At 39.2% G+C, this 18,425-nt stretch overlaps 1 protein-coding gene across 33 annotated transcripts in view; it reads left to right on the top strand.

Annotated features, from left to right (window-relative positions):
• Positions 1-17,873, top strand: part of SLMAP (sarcolemma associated protein) — a 177,168-nt gene extending 159,295 nt beyond the window's left edge. For 17 of the 33 annotated variants that reach the window (XM_038003753.2, XM_007984761.3, XM_007984762.3 and 14 more), the window contains 5 exons: positions 4-324; positions 782-899; positions 5,583-5,754; positions 11,599-11,733; positions 15,997-17,873. In XM_038003753.2, the coding sequence (XP_037859681.2) occupies positions 4-324; positions 782-899; positions 5,583-5,754; positions 11,599-11,733; positions 15,997-16,089 (839 nt within the window). In that variant the 3' untranslated portion in view covers positions 16,090-17,873. Of the gene's footprint in view, positions 1-3; positions 325-781; positions 900-5,582; positions 5,755-11,598; positions 11,734-14,566; positions 14,657-15,996 lie in introns of all 33 variants that reach the window. The other 16 variants (XM_038003754.2, XM_038003745.2, XM_038003751.2 and 13 more) reach the window with 1 other exon arrangement.
• Positions 17,874-18,425: the final 552 nt, after the last annotated feature.

Genomic DNA, 18,425 nt, shown 5'->3' with positions numbered 1-18,425 from the left:
CAGCCCAGTTGCAGAGGTTACACATCGATATTGAGAATCTCCGGGAGGAGAAGGACAGTGAAATCACAAGTACTAGAGATGAATTGCTTAGTGCCCGAGATGAAATTTTGCTCCTTCATCAAGCAGCAGAAAAGGCTGCCTCTGAGCGGGACACTGACATTGCTTCTTTACAACAAGAGCTTAAGAAGGTGAGAGCTGAGCTTGAGCGGTGGCGGAAAGCAGCGTCTGAATATGAGAAAGAAATCACAAGTCTGCAAAACAGTTTTCAGCTTAGATGTCAACAGTGTGAGGACCAGCAGAGAGAGGAAGCAACAAGGTTGCAAGGTGAGTAAATGTATTTTACGTAAAGCTCTTAACTTTTGACAATGATAACTTTATAACTTGTTTTTAAAAAAAAAATGCAGGTTTTTTTTTTCCTTTGTTAGCTATCAGTTGTATAAACCAGTGTTTTTAAATCAGAGCTAAAAATGTATTTTCAGGTCTGCAAGTTTACTTAAACTTATTTTTTTTTATGGTTTTATATTTTATTTTAAAATTGTTAAAAATTGCTTGTCTTATAAAAGTTAAGTGGAAAAAAATACTGTTGTTCAAGTACGAGCTGATAGCTGTCCTTGAGGTATACATGCAAAGCAACAGAAATCAAATAATTAACCATGTAAAATCTACGTGCTTTTAAGGGGGCAAAAAAGTATGTTCTTCTCTGAAATCTTTTCCTTTATCCTTTGAAATATTATAGAAGTTGTATTTCTATATTAACAAATACGTTTTGGGACTATTTTAGGTGAACTAGAGAAGTTGAGAAAGGAATGGAATGCATTGGAAACTGAATGCCATTCTCTAAAAAGGGAAAATGTTTTGCTATCATCAGAACTGCAACGGCAAGAAAAAGAATTGCACAAGTATGCAAGAACTCTCTGTTTTTCAGATATGAAATATTTCTTTATCTTAAATTTTCATCTAAATTAAATTTAATTTTATTACTTAAATACTTTACAGGAGCAAATGTTCGGCCCATCTCTATTTGGTTATTTGGCAGGTTAACCATACTGAATAAATACTTCAGCTTTTTTTTTTTTTCCTGCCAGCACCATTAATCCTGCATGTCCTTTCCTTGTACTCACGGAATATAGATTCATTAAATGTCCCAAAGAAACCCTGAACAAACAACAAAAGTCTGTAATTCATAGTTGAACTTGCCCTGTAAACTAATAAATTTCAAATATCAGTTGCTTTTCTTTCGCACCAATGATCTCTTCTTTTAGTAAGGGTGATCAGGAAGTGACTGCAATGAAGAATTTGTAAGGCTGGGTGCGATGGTTCACACCTACAATGCCAACATTTTGGGAGGCTGAGGTAGGAGGATCACTTGAGCCTGAGAATTCAAGATCAGCCTGGACAATGTGGCAAAACCCTGTCCCTACAAAAAAATACAAAGATGTACTGGGCATAGTGGTGTGTGCTTATAGTCCTGGCTACTTGGAAGGCTAAGGTGGGAGGATTGCTTGGGCCCAGGAGGTCAAGGCTGCAGTGAGCCACGATCATGCCACTGCACTCCAACCTGGGTGACAGAGCCAAACCCTATATCAAACAAACCAAAAAAATAAAAAAGGAATTTGTGCTACTGAAAGATATAATCTTCTGAATTTCAAATAGTGTTATATGAAGAGTAATAAAATATAAGACCATTAATCCTCTAAAACCAGTTAAATCTTTCTAGTATCTAATACTTGACAAGCAAATCAGTGAATGCATTAGATTTATTCCAGCAAATTTAGTGAAGTCCTATTTTACCACCACAATATGCCATATTTAAGTTTAAAATGGGTTTATTCCAACTGGTGTGGACAACATTATGAAACTCCATCTCTTCAAAAAATACAACAAATTAACCTGGCCTGGTGGCAAGTGCCTATAGTCCCGGCTACTCAGGAGGCTGAGGTGGGAGGATTACTTGAGCCCAGGAGGTGGGGACTGCAATAAGCCATGATCACACCTCTGTAGTCTAGCCTGGGCAACAGAGCCAGTCCCTGTCTCAAGAAAACATAAATAAAAATAAAAACAAATGTTTTACATTGTTTATAAGACATAAAAAACTTTGTAAAAGCAATTCCAAAATATGAATGGGACAAAATAAAGGTCAAAACTATTAATATATGTATATGATATATATCATATATGAAATATATATGAGATATATACATATATATATCTATATACATAAATTTATTTATTTATTTTGAGATGGAGTTTTGCTCTTTTGGCCCAGGCTACAGATTAGTGGCACGATCTCAGCTCACCGCAACCTCTACCTGCTGGGGTCAAGCGATTCTCCTGCCTCAGCCTCCTGAGTAACTTGGATTACACGCATGTGCCACCATGTCCACCTAATTTTGTATTTTTAGTAGAGATGGGGTTTCTCCATGTTGTCAGACTGGTCTCGAACTCCCGACCTCAGGTGATCTGCCCGCCTTGGCCTCCCAAAGTGCTGGGATTACAGGCATGAGCCACCGCGCTCGGCTCATAAATTTTTTTTTTTTTTTTTTTTTGAGGCAGAGTCACATTCAGTTGCCCAGGCTGGAGTGCAGTGGCATGATCTCAGCTCACTGCAACCTCCGCCTCCCTGGTTCAAGCAATTGTCCTGTCTCAGCCTCCCAAGTAGCTGGGATTACAGGCATGCACCACCACGCCTGGCTGACTTTTTTTTGTATTTTTGGTAGAGATGGAGTTTCACTCTGTTGACCAGCCTGGTCTCGAGCTCCTGACCTCAAGTGATCTACCCGCGTTGGCCTCCCAAACTGCTGGGATTACAGGTGTAAGCCACCACACCTGGACTATATATAAAATTAAGGAGGCTGGGTGGAATGACACGCTCCTGTGATCCCAGCTACCCAGGTGGCTGAAGCAACATGATCACTTAAGCCCAGGAGGTCAAAGGTAGTGAGCTGTGATCACACCACAGCACCCCAACCTGGGCAACAGAGCAAGACTCTATCTTAAAAAAAAAAAAAAAAAAAAAAGAAATTGAGGAATGAATTGATTATCTGTATAACAGCACATTTGAACAGATTGGTTGGTATGAAGTGTGTATAAGATTATGATACAGATACCCAAGTTCTTTACATTTAGAATACATTAAGATCCTAATAAATCCATTTAGTTTAATAATCTATCAAGCAAGAAATACCATTGTTTGATTACCACTGTTGCTTATCTTGTTGTTTTGAAATTATTTATTTATTTATTTATTTATTTATTTTATTTATTTTTGAGACAGAGTCTTAATCTCTTGCCCAGGCTGGAGTGCAGTGACACAATCTCGGCTCACTGCAGCCTCCGCCTCCTGGGTTCAAGCAATTCTCCTGCCTCAGCCTCCTGAGTAGCTGGGATTATAGGTGTGTGCCACCATGCCTGGCTAATTTTTGTATTTCTGGTAGAGAGGGGGTTTCACCATGTTGGTCAGGCTGGTCTCAAACTCCTGACCTTGGCCTCCCAAAGTGCTGGGATTACAGGCGTAAGCCACTGCCCTCGGCCAAAATTATTGATATTTTAAAGATTTAGGCTAGATCCCTTATCTTTAAGATGTGATTAATTGGAATCTAGCAGACTCTTAAATACTGTTTTCAATTTTTTCAAATTTTAAGTGTTGAGAAGCAAGCCTACAAACTACTAGTGAGTAGAAGCACATGGTTTAAAAACATTAGGCCCCAGAAAGGGGCCTATAAGTCATTGGTCAGATCATCTACCTAAACTCACATAAAGTATTTAAGGCAGATTAATTCTTTTTTTTTTTTCTTTTTTTTTTTTTGAGACGGAGTCTCGCTCTGTCATCCAGGTCCGGGTTAGAGGGCAGTGGCGCGATCTCGGCTCACTGCCAGCTCCACCTCCTGGGTTCACGCCATTCTCCTGCCTCAGCCTCCGGAGTAGCTGGGACTACAGGTGCCCACCACCACACCCGGCTAATTTTTTTGTATTTTTAGTAGAGATGGGGTTTCACCATGTTAGCCAGGATAGTCTCGATCTCTTGATCTCGTGATCCACCCGTCTCGGCCTCCCAAAGTGCTGGGATTACAGGTGTGAGCCATTGCACCCAGCCTAATTCTTTTTCTTAAACTTTTCTGATGCCCTAAATTTGCTTGATAAGCCTCCCCAGCATTTAAGTAGTATTTAGAAGCTAGTCTTCCTTTACAGCGTCTTATGTGCCATTTAATTGCTAGCTGTATTGACTTGACAACATCAGACCCACCCCAAAGAATCTGTGAAGCATACAATCAAAATGGGATTCAGACTCTGTAGTAGTTCAGTTACAGTAGTGAGTCTGATTCTTGAATGATCCATTCTGAAAGTTGTAAAACTGTCACCTTGAAAACCTTATACTCCTTTAGCTATTTATGGGAGCCAAATTCCCTAACACAGCTATACTGTGCAGACCTTTTATTCTCTGTTGTCTGGGCTGTGGAAGAAGGAATTGAAGATGGAATTTCTGTTCACACATATCAAGCTGTTTTCCGCGTATGTTGTAAGTCAGATTTTTTTAACATCAAGTTATAAAAGTGATCATAGAGACTGTGGTGGCTCAACGCCTGTAATCTCAGCACTCTGGGAGCCGAGGCGGGCAGATCACCTGAGGTCAGGAGTTTGAGACCAGCCTGACCAACATGGAGAAACTTCGTCACTACTAAAAATATAAAATTAGCCGGCCATGGTGGCGCATGCCTGTAATCCCAGCTACTCGGGAGGCTGAGGCAGGAAAATCACTTAAACCCGGGAAGCGGAGGTTGCAGTGAGCTGAGATCACGCCATTGCACTCCAGCCTGGGCAACAAGAGCGAAACGCTGTCTCAAAAAACACAAAGGTAATCATAGAATTTATTAACCTTGGGAATAGCCTCAGAAGTTAATGATTCAATCCTGTTACTTGGCAGTGAAGGGCACTGAGACTCTTGTTGTGTTAGTTATGTATATATTACATGGTATCTTGTATAGGTCTAAGAGCTCAGAAAGTTTATTCTGAAAATGAAATGTACCAGTTAAGTGACTTGCTTAACATCCCCCAGCTAAATAGTGGCAGAGCTTGGGGTGTAGAACTCAGCCTCCTACTTCTTTGTCTTATGCTCGTTTCTCAATTTGGTGTGTCTTCTCATTTGAACAGGTTTATCTTTACTTGAATTAGCAGTGACTCCTAAGCTTTAAGTTTCTGACCCCCATTCTATTTGTCAAGTATTTAAACTTACAAGAAATTGTTGAAATATGTGTGTTCTTTTCCTGTAGAAGACCTATACTGAATCTTTTTATGATGAAATTAATACAATTTGATACAACAAAATATACAGTTAATTACCTCCTATTTCTGTTTTTAAAATTTCAACCTTTGTGTATACTTGATGGGACACACCTTTAAGCTTGTAATTTTTTAGTGTTTTGATGGTTTTTGCTTATTGAATGAAAATATTTCATTCTTTTTTATACTTTTTTTTTTCTCTGAAATACACTCTATCCCTTCTAGTGAAATGTATAAGAAACTGGACTTCCTTCTGTGTCCAGTTTCTACCTGTGAATAACTATCTGTCAATATTTATATTGCAGTTCTCAGAAGCAGAGTTTAGAGCTTACCAGTGATCTCAGCATCCTTCAAATGTCTAGGAAAGAACTTGAGAATCAAGTCGGATCCTTAAAAGAACAGCATCTTCGGGATTCAGCTGACTTAAAAACTCTTCTCAGTAAGGCTGAAAACCAAGCAAAGGATGTACAGAAAGAGGTAAAGCGAAAAGACATTATGAGCCCAATTATGGTTGGACTTAAAGCCAAAAGCAAATCAGATATCCATGCTAGTTAGAATTAAAGGGAAGCAGAAGTCACATTACCTATCACAAAATTGATACTTGGAACCTCTCTGCTTGGTGATTTCTAGCTGTGTATCATGGTCCATTTATAGAGAATTCTTCAGTAGGGTTGGTGTCAAAAATACAATATACAAAACTACATTTTAATTTTTCTCTACCAGTTAATTATATGAGAAACCCTTTGTCCCAGGTCTCTTGATCTATTTAACTTTCAAAGAGAGTATCGTATGTAACTTAGCATACTTTTGGAAAGCAAACTGAGGCCATACTCTAATGCTATCTGAACCCCTCAGGTAAATATGGCCTGAAAAGTTACTTAAAATTCACCTCATAGCCAGGCAGCCAGCCAAACACATGTTCTGTGGCCTTTTACTTTCTTCTCCCACCCCCTTTTTACCTTATTCATAAATGTGCATGCTCACTTTTCGTGTCATTCTGCTTAAAACCTTAAATTGAGTGGCTTTTTAAAAACTTGTGTTGAAGTCATAACAATTAACTTTGGAACAGAAACCCTACCCAATTTCTTCCTGAGCAAGAGAGGTGTATTTCACTTCTCAAAGCCTTGAAGTTGACAGCAGGGCAGTAAGAGCTGCCTTCAGTCCTGCTGGGCTCATACCACTCCCTGCATTAACTCCTGGCCAGCTCGGGGAATGGAGAAGCCTGATACAACTTGATCTACAGATCAGGGACCACCCCAGTTGTAGACTTTCTTAAAGGGATTCTTTATGAATTAGAAGGAAGTTGAAGACAACTCTTTGTCTTTAATAATGAACTTTCCCAAAGTTGTTTCTAGAAGATCTGCTTAATCAATGCAGTTTTTCTTTGCACTTTTCTTTCCTTGTAGTGTCCTGAATTTGGCAATGATTGTTCTTCTGTCTTCATGTTTGTTCCTAATGAAAAGAAATACTGTAACATTTTTTATTTTCTTGTGGACATATTGATTTTGTAATGTGTTCATTTTTACCTTACTAAAGATATGTGTTTTAGAAGAAATCTCATTTTATTTGGTTGGAACACAAATTTTGTCCAAAGTAAATACCTTAGTATTTAATACTGTAAGCACTTTGTGTCCTTCCAGTCCATATGCCATAGTTCTTTCAAACTCTGGGAAGAATGCTGTGGTTGGAAGATTATTCTGTTGTATGTTACTATGAATGCATTAGCCATTTTGTTGCATTATTTGTTTGCCTGTTTTTGGTCACTGAGTAATCGGTGCAAAATGCTTTAACTGTTTCCACAAATGGCAGTGGCATGTTGTCACAGCATCTAAATTGTTGATAGTCTTGGATTGCATTAAATGCAGCACATTTAAAAATATGTCTGATCTTGTCAGTATGTTTCTTTTCTATTTTCTTGTTCACTGTTTTCCATTGTGAAATGATGTGTAGTCATCACACTCCTTTGTAATGTGAAATTGCTCTCTTTCTGTTTGTCCAGATGTTAACATGTTGGATACTATATACTATAGTTTAGTTATAGCTGTATACTATAACTAAAATGTTCTTTAATGTGGTTCTTATCTCTGTGTAATCCACTGCAAATGAATTATTGCCTTTTATTAATGCACATATATTTCCCTTCAACATTTCCCCTTTGTTCTTCTTTCTCTCATAGAATCATGCTTAATATGCACAGTATCTAATTATGTATTTTCAGCACTGTAACAGACTAAAATATTACAAGCTAAGCAAGCCCAGATACGATTCTTTTTATGAAGAAGAACCAAAGGTGTTGGTAATATTGTGTGATATTTCCCTCTTAATCAGGACCAAGCTCATTTGTCACCTCAGAGTTAGAAAGCAAGATGGAGCAAAAATGATAGCCAAGCAAGGCTGCAGTAGGTGACCTTTGTTGTACAAATTGAAATTTATATATGTGGCAACATTTATATGAATATTAAACAAAGAAAAAGTACATGCAAAAAGTAAATCTTGTCTGGGCGCCATGGCTCATGCCTGTAATCCCAGCACTTTGGGAGGCCGAGGCGGGCAGCTCACCTGAAGTCAAGACCAGCCTGACCAATATGATGAAACCCTGTCTATACTAAAAATACAAAAATTAGCCGGGCATGATGGCATGCGCCTGTAATCCCAGCTACTCAGGAGGCTGAGACAGGAGAATTGCTTGAACCCGGGGGGCGGAGGTTGCAGTGAGCTGAGATTGCACTCCAGCCATTGGACTCCAGCCTGGGCAACAAGAGCAAAACTCCATCTCAGGGGGAAAAAAAAAAAAAGTAAATCTTAATCCTCAGTATTAAAAGGAAATAATGATGTATCATCTTTATATTTGACTTTAGAAAGCGTCACTATATTTTAATTTAGTAGAAATATCTATAATTTAAGAATTTATAGGCCAGGCACAGTGGCTCACTCCTGTAATCCCAGCACTTTGGGAGGCCAAGGTGGGCAGATCACCTGAGGTCGGGAGTTCAAGACCAGTCTGACCAATATGATGAAACCCCGTCTATACTAAAAATACAAAAATTAGCCAGGCTTGATGGCATGCGCCTGTAATCCCAGCTACTCAGGAGGCTAAGACAGGAGAATCACTTTGAATCCAGGAGGTGGAGGTTGCGCTGAGCCGAGATCGCGCCATTGCACTCCAGCCTAGGCAACAAGAACGAAACTCTGTCTCAAAAAAAAAAAAAATTCATAAAACATTGAGCACATAGTCCACCCTGTAATGACTGACTCAAGAGAGTTATTTGGCTTTACCTTCTTGCCGTGGGGCCAGAGTCCTTGCCACCCCTTCACATGCTGGAGGTGAACAACAGGATCCCCCTGGTTGAGCTGCCTTCCTGTGGCTCTGCTTCACAACTCCTGGAATGGAGAAATAAGTGCTTTGGTACACAGGGCAGACTAGAAGTAAGAATGGTGGAAAAGGAAAGTAAGAGAAAACTTGTCAACAAAGCACTCTTTCCTTATTCTTTATTGGTCCCTGTTAAGAATCAGATCATGGGTTATTGAGAATTTATCATGTTCCAATTTGCAGAAACTAGTGTGGGTACAGTTACTTTGCCTTGGCAATATGCCAGTAATCTTCTGCTTTCTGGAAGGAAGTCCACAGATCTTCACATCAACTGAAGAAAGCTGTCATAAAGCCCGTGAATTGTACTCCTTTAGCTCATTCTCTGGCATACTATCCAGGCTTGTTGTGGGAATGTTGTTAGGTAACAGGGAGTGTCTTTCATATTTTACTTCCCTCTCTGTACCCATATCTTTCTTCTCTTTTTCTGGTGACCTCTATGTTGACCCTAAGCCCCATCTCTCTTGTCTAATGTTTTTATACATTTACATTCCTTCTTAATATTTATCTTTGTTGAGCATGATGATGGGCTGCTAATTAGTAATTCCAAGGTATTTACATTTTTCAGAAGCATATAAAGGTTTCCTTTACTGAAGAATTTCTGGGATATAGGTAGAGAGGAACTGGAAACTTTCTACCCTCATAAACTACCTTTAGGGACAAGGAGGAACCTTTCTGGTATACTTTACCCATGGTATATCTATTTTATATTCAATCCTTGTCTATCTTCCTTCTAAAACCTTCAGAGATGGCAGAATAGGGCCAGGTGCGGTGGTTCACGCCTGTAATCCCAGCACTTTGGGAGACTGAGGTGGTCAGGCATTCGAGACCAGCCTGGCCAACAAGGTGAAACCCCATCTGTAATAAAAATACAAAAAAATTAGCCAGGCATAGTGGTGCATGCTTGTAAGCCCAGCTGTACCGGGGACTGAGGCACAAGAATCCCTTGAACCCAGGAGGTGGAGGTTGCAGTGAGCCAAGATCATACCACTGCACTCCAGCCTGGGTGACAGAGTGACACTCCGTCTAAAAAAAGAGACAGATGGCAGAGTGAGGTAGTGGAAGTGGAGACAAAGGCACAGCCAGTAGCAGAACAATCTCTGCTCTTTGACTGTGAGCCCAGCTTGTGTGTAAGATGTAGTATCTAGAAGTGGAACCAGTCTAGAATTTCAGCCTCCAGGCACCATTTAAAGTAGGGGTAAGCCATATTATGTTTCATATTGGTCTCACCTTTAAAAGGCAGATGGTCTTTAAAAGGATGTGACTCTATGTGAAAGTCAAAGTATATACAGTAAATTGTTTTCCAGAGCAGAAAATGGCAAGTTTTGCTATTTAAAAACTTCTACCAGAAACAGGCGGGGCATGGTGACTCATGCCTGTCATCCCAGCACTTTGGGAGACCAAAGCAGGCGGATCACTCTAGGTCAGGAGTTCAAGACCAGCCTGGCCAACATGGTGAAACTCCGTTTCTACTAAAAGTACAAAACATAGCCAGACGTGGTGGCAGGTGCCCGTAATCCCAGCTACTCAGGAGGCTGAGGTAGGAGAATCACTTCAACCTGGGAGGCGGTGGTTTCAATGAGCTGAGATCGCACCGCTCCACTCCAGCCTGCGTGACAGAGCTAGACTCCGTCTCAAAAAATAAATACATAAAATAAAAATAAAATTTCTATCAGAAACAGATTTTTTTTTTTTTTTTTTTTTTTTTTGGAGACGGAGTCTCGGATTTTTTTAAATGACTTTTAGTTGATAACCTAAGTTTTTTTTGTTTTGTTTTGTTTTTTGAGATGATGGAGTTTTACTCTTATTGCCCAGGCTAGAGTGCAGTGGTGCCATATCAGCTCACTGCAACCTCCACCTCCTGGGTTCAAGCGATTCTCCAGCCTCAGCCTCCCAAGTAGCTGGGATTACAGGCATGTGCCACCATGCCTGGCTAATTTTGTATTTTTAGTAGAGATGGGGTTTTGCCACGTTGGCCAGGCTAGTCTCGAACTCCTGAACTCAAGTGATCCGCCCACCTTGGCCTCCCAAAGTGCTGGGATTACAGATGTGAGCAACTGTGCCCAGCCGATGCCTGTTTTAAGTGGAGAAATAGAAATTTCCCAATCATAGTGGTGGGTACTTCAGATACATTTCTTTGCTTCATCTGCCTAGAAAATTCACTTATCCAGAACACTTTAATACCCAGTAATGCTGGGTAAAGGGAAACCTATAGGGAATTAATACTTTTTACTTCAAGACTGAAATAGTTTGGTTGACACTCCTTACCAGGATATAAACTCAGGCTTCCTAACGTTGGCTATGGAATTTTTCTTCACCTACTTTTCTTTTGCTCAGTTTGAAATTTTCCTTTTTTCCTATAATTCACTTGGTGGGAAAAGTGATCCTTTATATTAAAAACAGATGACAAAATGGTGATTACTCTTAATTTTTTTTAACTCCAGGGCCAGAAAATTCTTACATAGAATAAAGTCAACATTAAAGACTTCTGTTTTTTTTTTTTTTTTTGAGATGGAGTCTCCCTCTGTCACCCAGGCTGCAGTGCACAGTGGCACTATCTTGGCTCACTGCAACCTCTGCCTCCCAGGTTCAAGCAATTCTCCTGTCTCAGCCTCCTGAGGAGTAGCTGGGATTACAGGCATGCGCCACCACACCCAGCTAATTTTTGTATTTTTGGTAGAGATGGGATTTCTCCATGTTGGTCAGGCTGATCTCAAACTCCTAACCTTGTGGTCCGCCCACTTTGGCCTGCCAGAGTGCTGGGATTACAGGCGTGAGCCACCGCGCTCAGCCAAAAGACTTCTTATGAGTGCAAGTTATTCCTCCTTAAGCAAAAAGACTTGACTTTGGTGTTCCAGGTGACTAAATAGGGTCTGGCATATAAGCCTGACTAGAACCATAACTTCATACCCATTTTAAGTTGAATCTGCACACTTTTTTTTCTTTGCCTTTAGTATGAAAAGACACAGACTGTACTCTCAGAGCTGAAGTTGAAGTTTGAAATGACTGAGCAGGAAAAGCAGTCAATCACAGATGAGCTCAAACAGTGTAAAAACAACCTGAAGCTGCTCCGAGAGAAAGGAAATAATGTAAGTCTTTGCAAACTTGGCTTAGCTTTGATTGAGAGGCACATGAGAGATTGAAATTGATTTTCAGAGGACTTTATCACTGATTTGTGAAGCAAATGGTACAAATGAAATAGACTTTTCATTATGAAATTCCATGATAGAATCACTGTGCTGTCAGATTTTTAAGTAAGAATTTGTGCCTTTAACCTATACCCCTAGAAGAGCCTCGGGACTGCCTGGAGGAAGAGCCTTGTTTGCAATAAAGCAGCTTGCCTAAGAACTGTCAGCTTTTCCCAGATGAGTCTGAAGCTCTGTCACTAAGCTATCATCTGGCTCTTATTTCTCCCCTGCTGGGAAATGAAGCACTGTACCACCAGGGATCCATTTAAGACAGAGTAGTATATGTTGTTCTTATACCAATAATGTTCTCACTGAGGCACAGTTTCTAAAAAGCTTAATGTCTCTTTGTCATTATGTAAATATTAGAAAATATTTGGTGAGTTTCTGTAGTCCCATGAGAGAGGGAGAGAGATGAACATTTTGGTGTAAATTGAGTTTAATATTTTTTTGTTTTTCATTTGCTAGAAAGACAGATGGTCTTTAAAAAGATACTATACTAAATAAATGTGTGTTGTACGTTTGGTGATCGTTACCTTTGTGGGCCCTGATAGATGTTTAGTGTGGTTGGTTGTGCTCTGACTTATTTAAAACCACTGTCATGGCTTGGACACTGCAGTGTGCGTGAGCCACATACTTCCGATGGAGGAAGCCACTCTGCTTACCTTGCAGCACAAGTACAAAAGAGTGATGTTGCATGGCCATCCTGTTACTCATTTGCACACAGAATGCTCATGAGTTGCGTCCAACTGTCCTTTGCTAAAGAAAGTCTTAGTTTGTAGATAATAAAGGCTTGCTGCTTAGGTAGAAGTCTTTTAGAAGTTGATGAACTGGGTGTGGAGGCTTTATGCTAAGGAAAATGGTTTGCATTTACTTTTCAAAATGTAGATTACATAACTCTTCTAAAATCAGATCACAGTGGTTTGATTACGTCTTTCTTTTGTGTTAATTCATATCCTTGGGATTTTGGAATTTCAGTCTACTGCTCAATAACCCATGAAGACATCTAGCATAATCAGAATGGATCCCCCCCGTACTATTTAGAACCTTTTCAAAAGTAACTTTGCTATTATTATTTATAGCTACAATTCACCTTACGGGTGAATTTCCTTTTTTTTGTGATATTGCACTTATGGTACTAAAATATCACTCTGTAATAACACTCATTGTAGCAATTTTCTTCCCATTTTAAAAATTATTATAATTATATTCTGGTAACATAATTGAAAGCCCTGAGAGTCAGCTGCCTTTTTTTTTTCTTTTTTTTTTCTTTTTTTTTTGGTTTGAGATGGAGTTTCACTCTTGCTGCCCAGGCTGGAGTGCAATGGCATGATCTCAGCTCACCGCAACATCCACCTCCCGGGTTCAAGCGATTCTCCTGCCTCAGCCTCCCGAATAGCTGGGATTACAGCATGCGCCACCACACCTGGCTAATTTTGTATTTTTAGTAGAGATGGGGTTTCTCCGTGTTGGTCAGGCTGGGCTCGAACTCCCGACCTCAGGTGATCTGCCCGCCTCGGCCTCCCAAAGTGCTGGGATTATAGGCGTGAGCCACCGCATCCAGCCCTGCCTGTCTTTATATACCAAACCTTTATTACATGTCAAATGTCTTGCCTGATTTAGGAAGCACGCATTGTCACAGGGCATTTATTTTTAAGCTTGAAAGCTGTATCATCTAATAAGCAAAAGAGCTTTGGTTGAAAAAAAAAAGATTTTGTTAGAGGCATAAAATAAACTTTAACCATTGCTAAGGGAGTACATTGTCAAATAATGGATTTCAGGTATCAAGCAAAAATAGTGTACTGTCAAGCAGAGAGCATCAGCTGATGGTGAAGTGTTGTCAGTGGTTTGTTTTTTGTTTTTTTGGTTTTTATTTTTTTGGAGACAGGGTCTTGCTCTGTCGCCCAGGCTGGAGTGCAGTGGCGTGATCTCACCTCACTGCAGCCTTGACCTTCCCGGCTCAAGCAATCCTCGTACCTCAGCTTCCCAAGTATCTGGAATTACAGACATGTGCCACCATGCTCAACTAATTTTTGTATTTTTTGTAGGGACAGGGTTTTGCCATGTGGCCCAGGCTGGTCTCGAACTCCTGGCCTTAAGCAGTCTGCCCACCTCAGCTTGCCAAAGTGCTGGGATTACAGGCATGAGCCACTACACCCAACTTGCTCTGTCTTCATGTGCTATATTTCGTTAGAATGTTAGGTATACCCCCATTGCCCATTGCCTTCAGCTGTTTTTTTTTTTTTTTTTTTAATGGAGTGTTACTCTGTCACCCGGTTTGGAGTGCAGTGGCGCTATCTCAGCTCACTGCAACCTCTGCCTCCTGGTTCAAGCGATTCTCCTGCCTTAGCCTCTGAAGTAACTGGGATTACAGGCATGCACCACCATGCCTGGCTAACTTGTATTTTTAGTAGAGACAGCGTTTCACCATGTTGGCCAGGCTGGTCTCAAACTCCTGACCTCAGGTGATCCACCTGCCTCAGCCTCCCAAAGTGCTGGGATTACAGGCATTGAGCCTAGCTGTTCCTTTTAAACTGATAGTTTCCCAACTTGCACACCACAGTCTATCAGATTGTGTTAGATGTCTTTAAAATGTTTGAATCTGTGCAAAACCTGAGTGGTATACTTCTATTATTTCATTCTTTCTTTCCTACCTCCCACCCTACTGGGGTCTGAATCCTCTTATCTGATTATTTTCATAGCATAAAATGATTTTAATATGCCTTCCCTTCTTTAGCCTTCCATATTACAACCCGTCCCAGCCGTATTCATCGGCCTATTCCTGGCTTTCCTGTTTTGGTGTTTCGGTCCATTGTGGTAGAGAAAGGTACAAGCACTATTGTTGAGTCCTTGTCTGTTCGTCCCCGTCACCTTTTTGTGCCGTATTTGTAATATAGTGCATGGCAAGAACACACAGGTATTTTGTTACCTGAAGCAAACCCTTCATTTAGTATGCCATGTATTTGTGTCATACCAATGAACTGAACAGTCAACTAATCCCGTAACTTTTTGTCTTGTTTACTTTGTAGTAATGCTAACCATGAGTTAATTCCAACCTAACCAGTTGTTAATATGCTTCCATTAACTGAGTCTTTATCTCTAGCAAACTGGAGTACACTATGAATTTCTGCAATATTAGTACCCTCTTTCCAATTATGTGTTTAATCAGATTTGAATGAGAAATGAAGAGTTTGCCTCCTTGAAGTTTTCAGCCAGCTTTCTTCCTCTTCCTCTTTATCCTCTTCCTTTTCATAGTGTAGATTTTCTTTGTTTCAACCCTTTGCCTGTTTATACTATGCCTATGAAGATGAAAAAGAATGAGATTAACATAATGAACCATTGGCTCACAATCTCAACCCCACTGTGTACTCGCAAGGATATAAACGTATCCCGTTTCTTTCTGAGCCCTGACCGCAACATCAGAATATTTCTTTAAAAACCAGTTTTTCTCAATAATACTCCTGGAATACAAGTAAGAATACAAGTCTCAATCAAAGCAAGTTGATCTTATAAAGCCCTCTAAAAGCTAGCAGGCAACAGCCCATCCATGCTTGTCTCTAACTGGCATGCATGTTAGTAGAGCATAAGAGGTGATCATGTGGCTTTATTACACTGAACAGAGTCTTTACCAGAATTGTCAGACAGGCAGGATCCCTAATGTTACTTCTCCATCTTGAACCCTGTTTGATTTTATCTTCTGTGGTTTCAAGTTCGAGAACCAAAGCCTAGACCATTATCACCTTGGCCACTATCCCCTCGCATACTGGTTCTTATCAGTAAATAAACATTTTGGGCAGAAACATACTACAGGTGTCTGTATACATCAGTTATATTGGAATATATGGATACCAGAGTAAATAAAGCAGGCAGAGCCCACAAATTTTCTTAGAAGTCACTATTAGGTTTCAACTGTAACAAAGTTGAAAACTTCCCAGGACTTTCTTGGGATGTATTAGACTTCCAAATTGGTGGTCCGGCTATTATGGCTCTCCTCATACCTGCACTCCCTCACTTTTTTTTTTCTTTTCAAACTTTATTTTTATGATGCAAAGATAAGATTTTTCCAATATTCTGTTAAGTATTCAGGACTCTCTGGAACCAAGGGGTTAATAGGTATGAAAACAGAGGGGAGAATGTGATATTGACTCTTGGTTTCTTTCCACACAGAAACCCTGGCCCTGGATGCCCATGTTGGCTGCCCTGGTTGCAGTAACAGCCATCGTGCTGTACGTGCCAGGTCTGGCCAGAGCTTCTCCATGAGAGCGTTCCTTGAGTCCGTACACCGTCCTCCCTCTAGAAGCTGGCATCACACTCATGCTGGGGACAAACAGAACCATTTTCTTCCTCTTTACCTCTTAAAACAGCAGAAGTACAAGAATACAGCTGTAGGGTCATTGCTTTAAATTATATAAAATGTATCTGTCTATAAAGAAGATATAAAATTGTGACTTTATTCTACTGTAAGCAATAATTTGCTTGCAATTTTTCATGTAATTTTTAAATTAGTATGTTGAGATTCTGAATATTATGGTGGCCTAAAGTAGGCTTCTTGGTACACCAGATTATTTATAACATTAAATTTATGAGTATTTTACTCTGAATTCTGATGACCAGATAATTCATTTTTCTGATTCGATAACTACCCAAACCAAACAACCAATACATACATGGGAAGAGAGGCCCTGTGTGCTCAGTGCCTATCAGTTTGAAATATATACACATATATATATATTTTTTACATATTTACGCCATTTTTACTCATTATAAAACCACTGAGCTATTGGGAACAAGACCTAGAGACAACTATTTGCGTGGATTTTTTTTTTTTTAAGGAAAAATACATTTGGAAAATAAACTGTTATGGTGATAATTTGGGGAATATGTGCACGCTTGTTCAGCCTTAATGTGACTTGAAGATGTGGAGGACATCAACTTTAAAAAACTTTCCATGAGAGTGTGTATTTTCTTGAGCAAACTGAAGAATTTCTGGGAGCAAAAACGTAGTAATTATACAATTTCAGTGCAGTCAACCAAACTGTTGAGTCAATTGGAATGTAATTTATTAAACCTCATGTATTTAAAGAGATATTTTTCTTTAAAAGCCAAGTTACTTTCTCATATACAGCATTTTAGGAAGCATGATTTTTTTTTCTGTCATCTATTCCTCCAAGCATGTTTAATTGAAGAAAGTATTAATATCTCTTTAGATAAGCTTGTATTGACCTAATTTGGTTTATGATGTGTCAGAGCTAATTCATGTTCAGGGTGAGCTGTTGTACCTACCAACAGATTTCCTGGTTGGGTATGCAAATGGTTATTTTCTTTTTATTGTTGTTAATTGGGACTTTTTGTTAATGAAATGCACTATTCCCAAGATATAGTGTTCTATGCACAATGAAGCACCTAAAAACACTGCTTGATGTTATAAATTTAAAACACAAGTGAAAGTTTAGCCATGGTTTTGTGTGGCATCATAGTTATGTCAATAAAGTTTATTTAGGTCTTAGAATATCCTAAAATATCACATAGTTAAATTTTTCAGTCAGTGAAGACCGGGAGGGAATGTCAGTGAATTGGCTTGAATGTTCTGTGGCAATCCACAGGTCTAGTCAAATATTGAAATAGGAGTTTAGGGTATAATTTGCCTTGTGATGTTTGGCAGTCACTGTTTATACTTTAAAGGTTATATTTTAAGCTGTTTGGGATTGCTGTTGGGAGGATCACTAGATTTATGGAGGAATTAGTCACAAATGACTTGTAGAAAATACTGTCATATAGTTCATTTCATCATTTTCTGTTGCAGGAAGCCACTCCACCACAGAATGCTAATATGCCAGTGGTACCCAGTACCTCTTGTATATAGGTTATTGCAAATATTGTTCTGAAATGCTTAACTTCAGAATTACATTTTTTAAAGTAAATAATTGTTTTAAATCTATTTTGTAAAGATATAAACTACAATAGAATTTCTGGAGTACAGATTAAACTATTTGCACTAACATACGTGATGTGCATGATTTAATAAAATAACTTTACTCTCCCTACGCATGTTTGAGTTGAATATCATTGAAGTTCTTAATGCTGACTCTACTATTGGGTTGTTAATAGTCTTCTCTTGAAATGACTCTTTATGCAACATAACATACATTTGGTATTCTTTGGGGTTTAAAAGAAAACACTTAGCTGTTTCCTCCAAGTTTTATTAGCCTTTTATTTAACTTACTGCCCTATTTTTTTCTCTTTAATATGGTTATTGTTAAAATGAGAGTCACTTGCTAGACTGGTCTCTTTAAATGTAAGGTCTAGTATCAATATTTACTTCATTCAAGTGGAATAAATGGCTTTTTGTAGTTACTTCCAGTTTTCCTCAAGAATATAAGTAAGTCTGTTCATAAGCAATACCTTCAGTTTTGTTCAGCTCACTTCCAGGTTAAATAAAGAGTAGGATTATTCACTAGTAATAATAGAGTCATTAAGAAATATTAAGCATTGCAGCTAAAAATTGAACAACCCTATAATGATACATTTAAGAATTATTCAAAGGTGCTATGTGGCAGGGTCAGAAAATAAAAAGAACGTGGTGTTTGAAGCAAAAC

The sequence above is a fragment of the Chlorocebus sabaeus genome, chromosome 22 (genome assembly GCF_047675955.1).
Source record: "Chlorocebus sabaeus isolate Y175 chromosome 22, mChlSab1.0.hap1, whole genome shotgun sequence".
Taxonomy (NCBI): domain Eukaryota; kingdom Metazoa; phylum Chordata; class Mammalia; order Primates; family Cercopithecidae; genus Chlorocebus; species Chlorocebus sabaeus.
The sequence above is the reverse complement of the archived record's forward strand: the minus strand, read 5'-3'. Positions and strand labels throughout refer to the sequence as shown.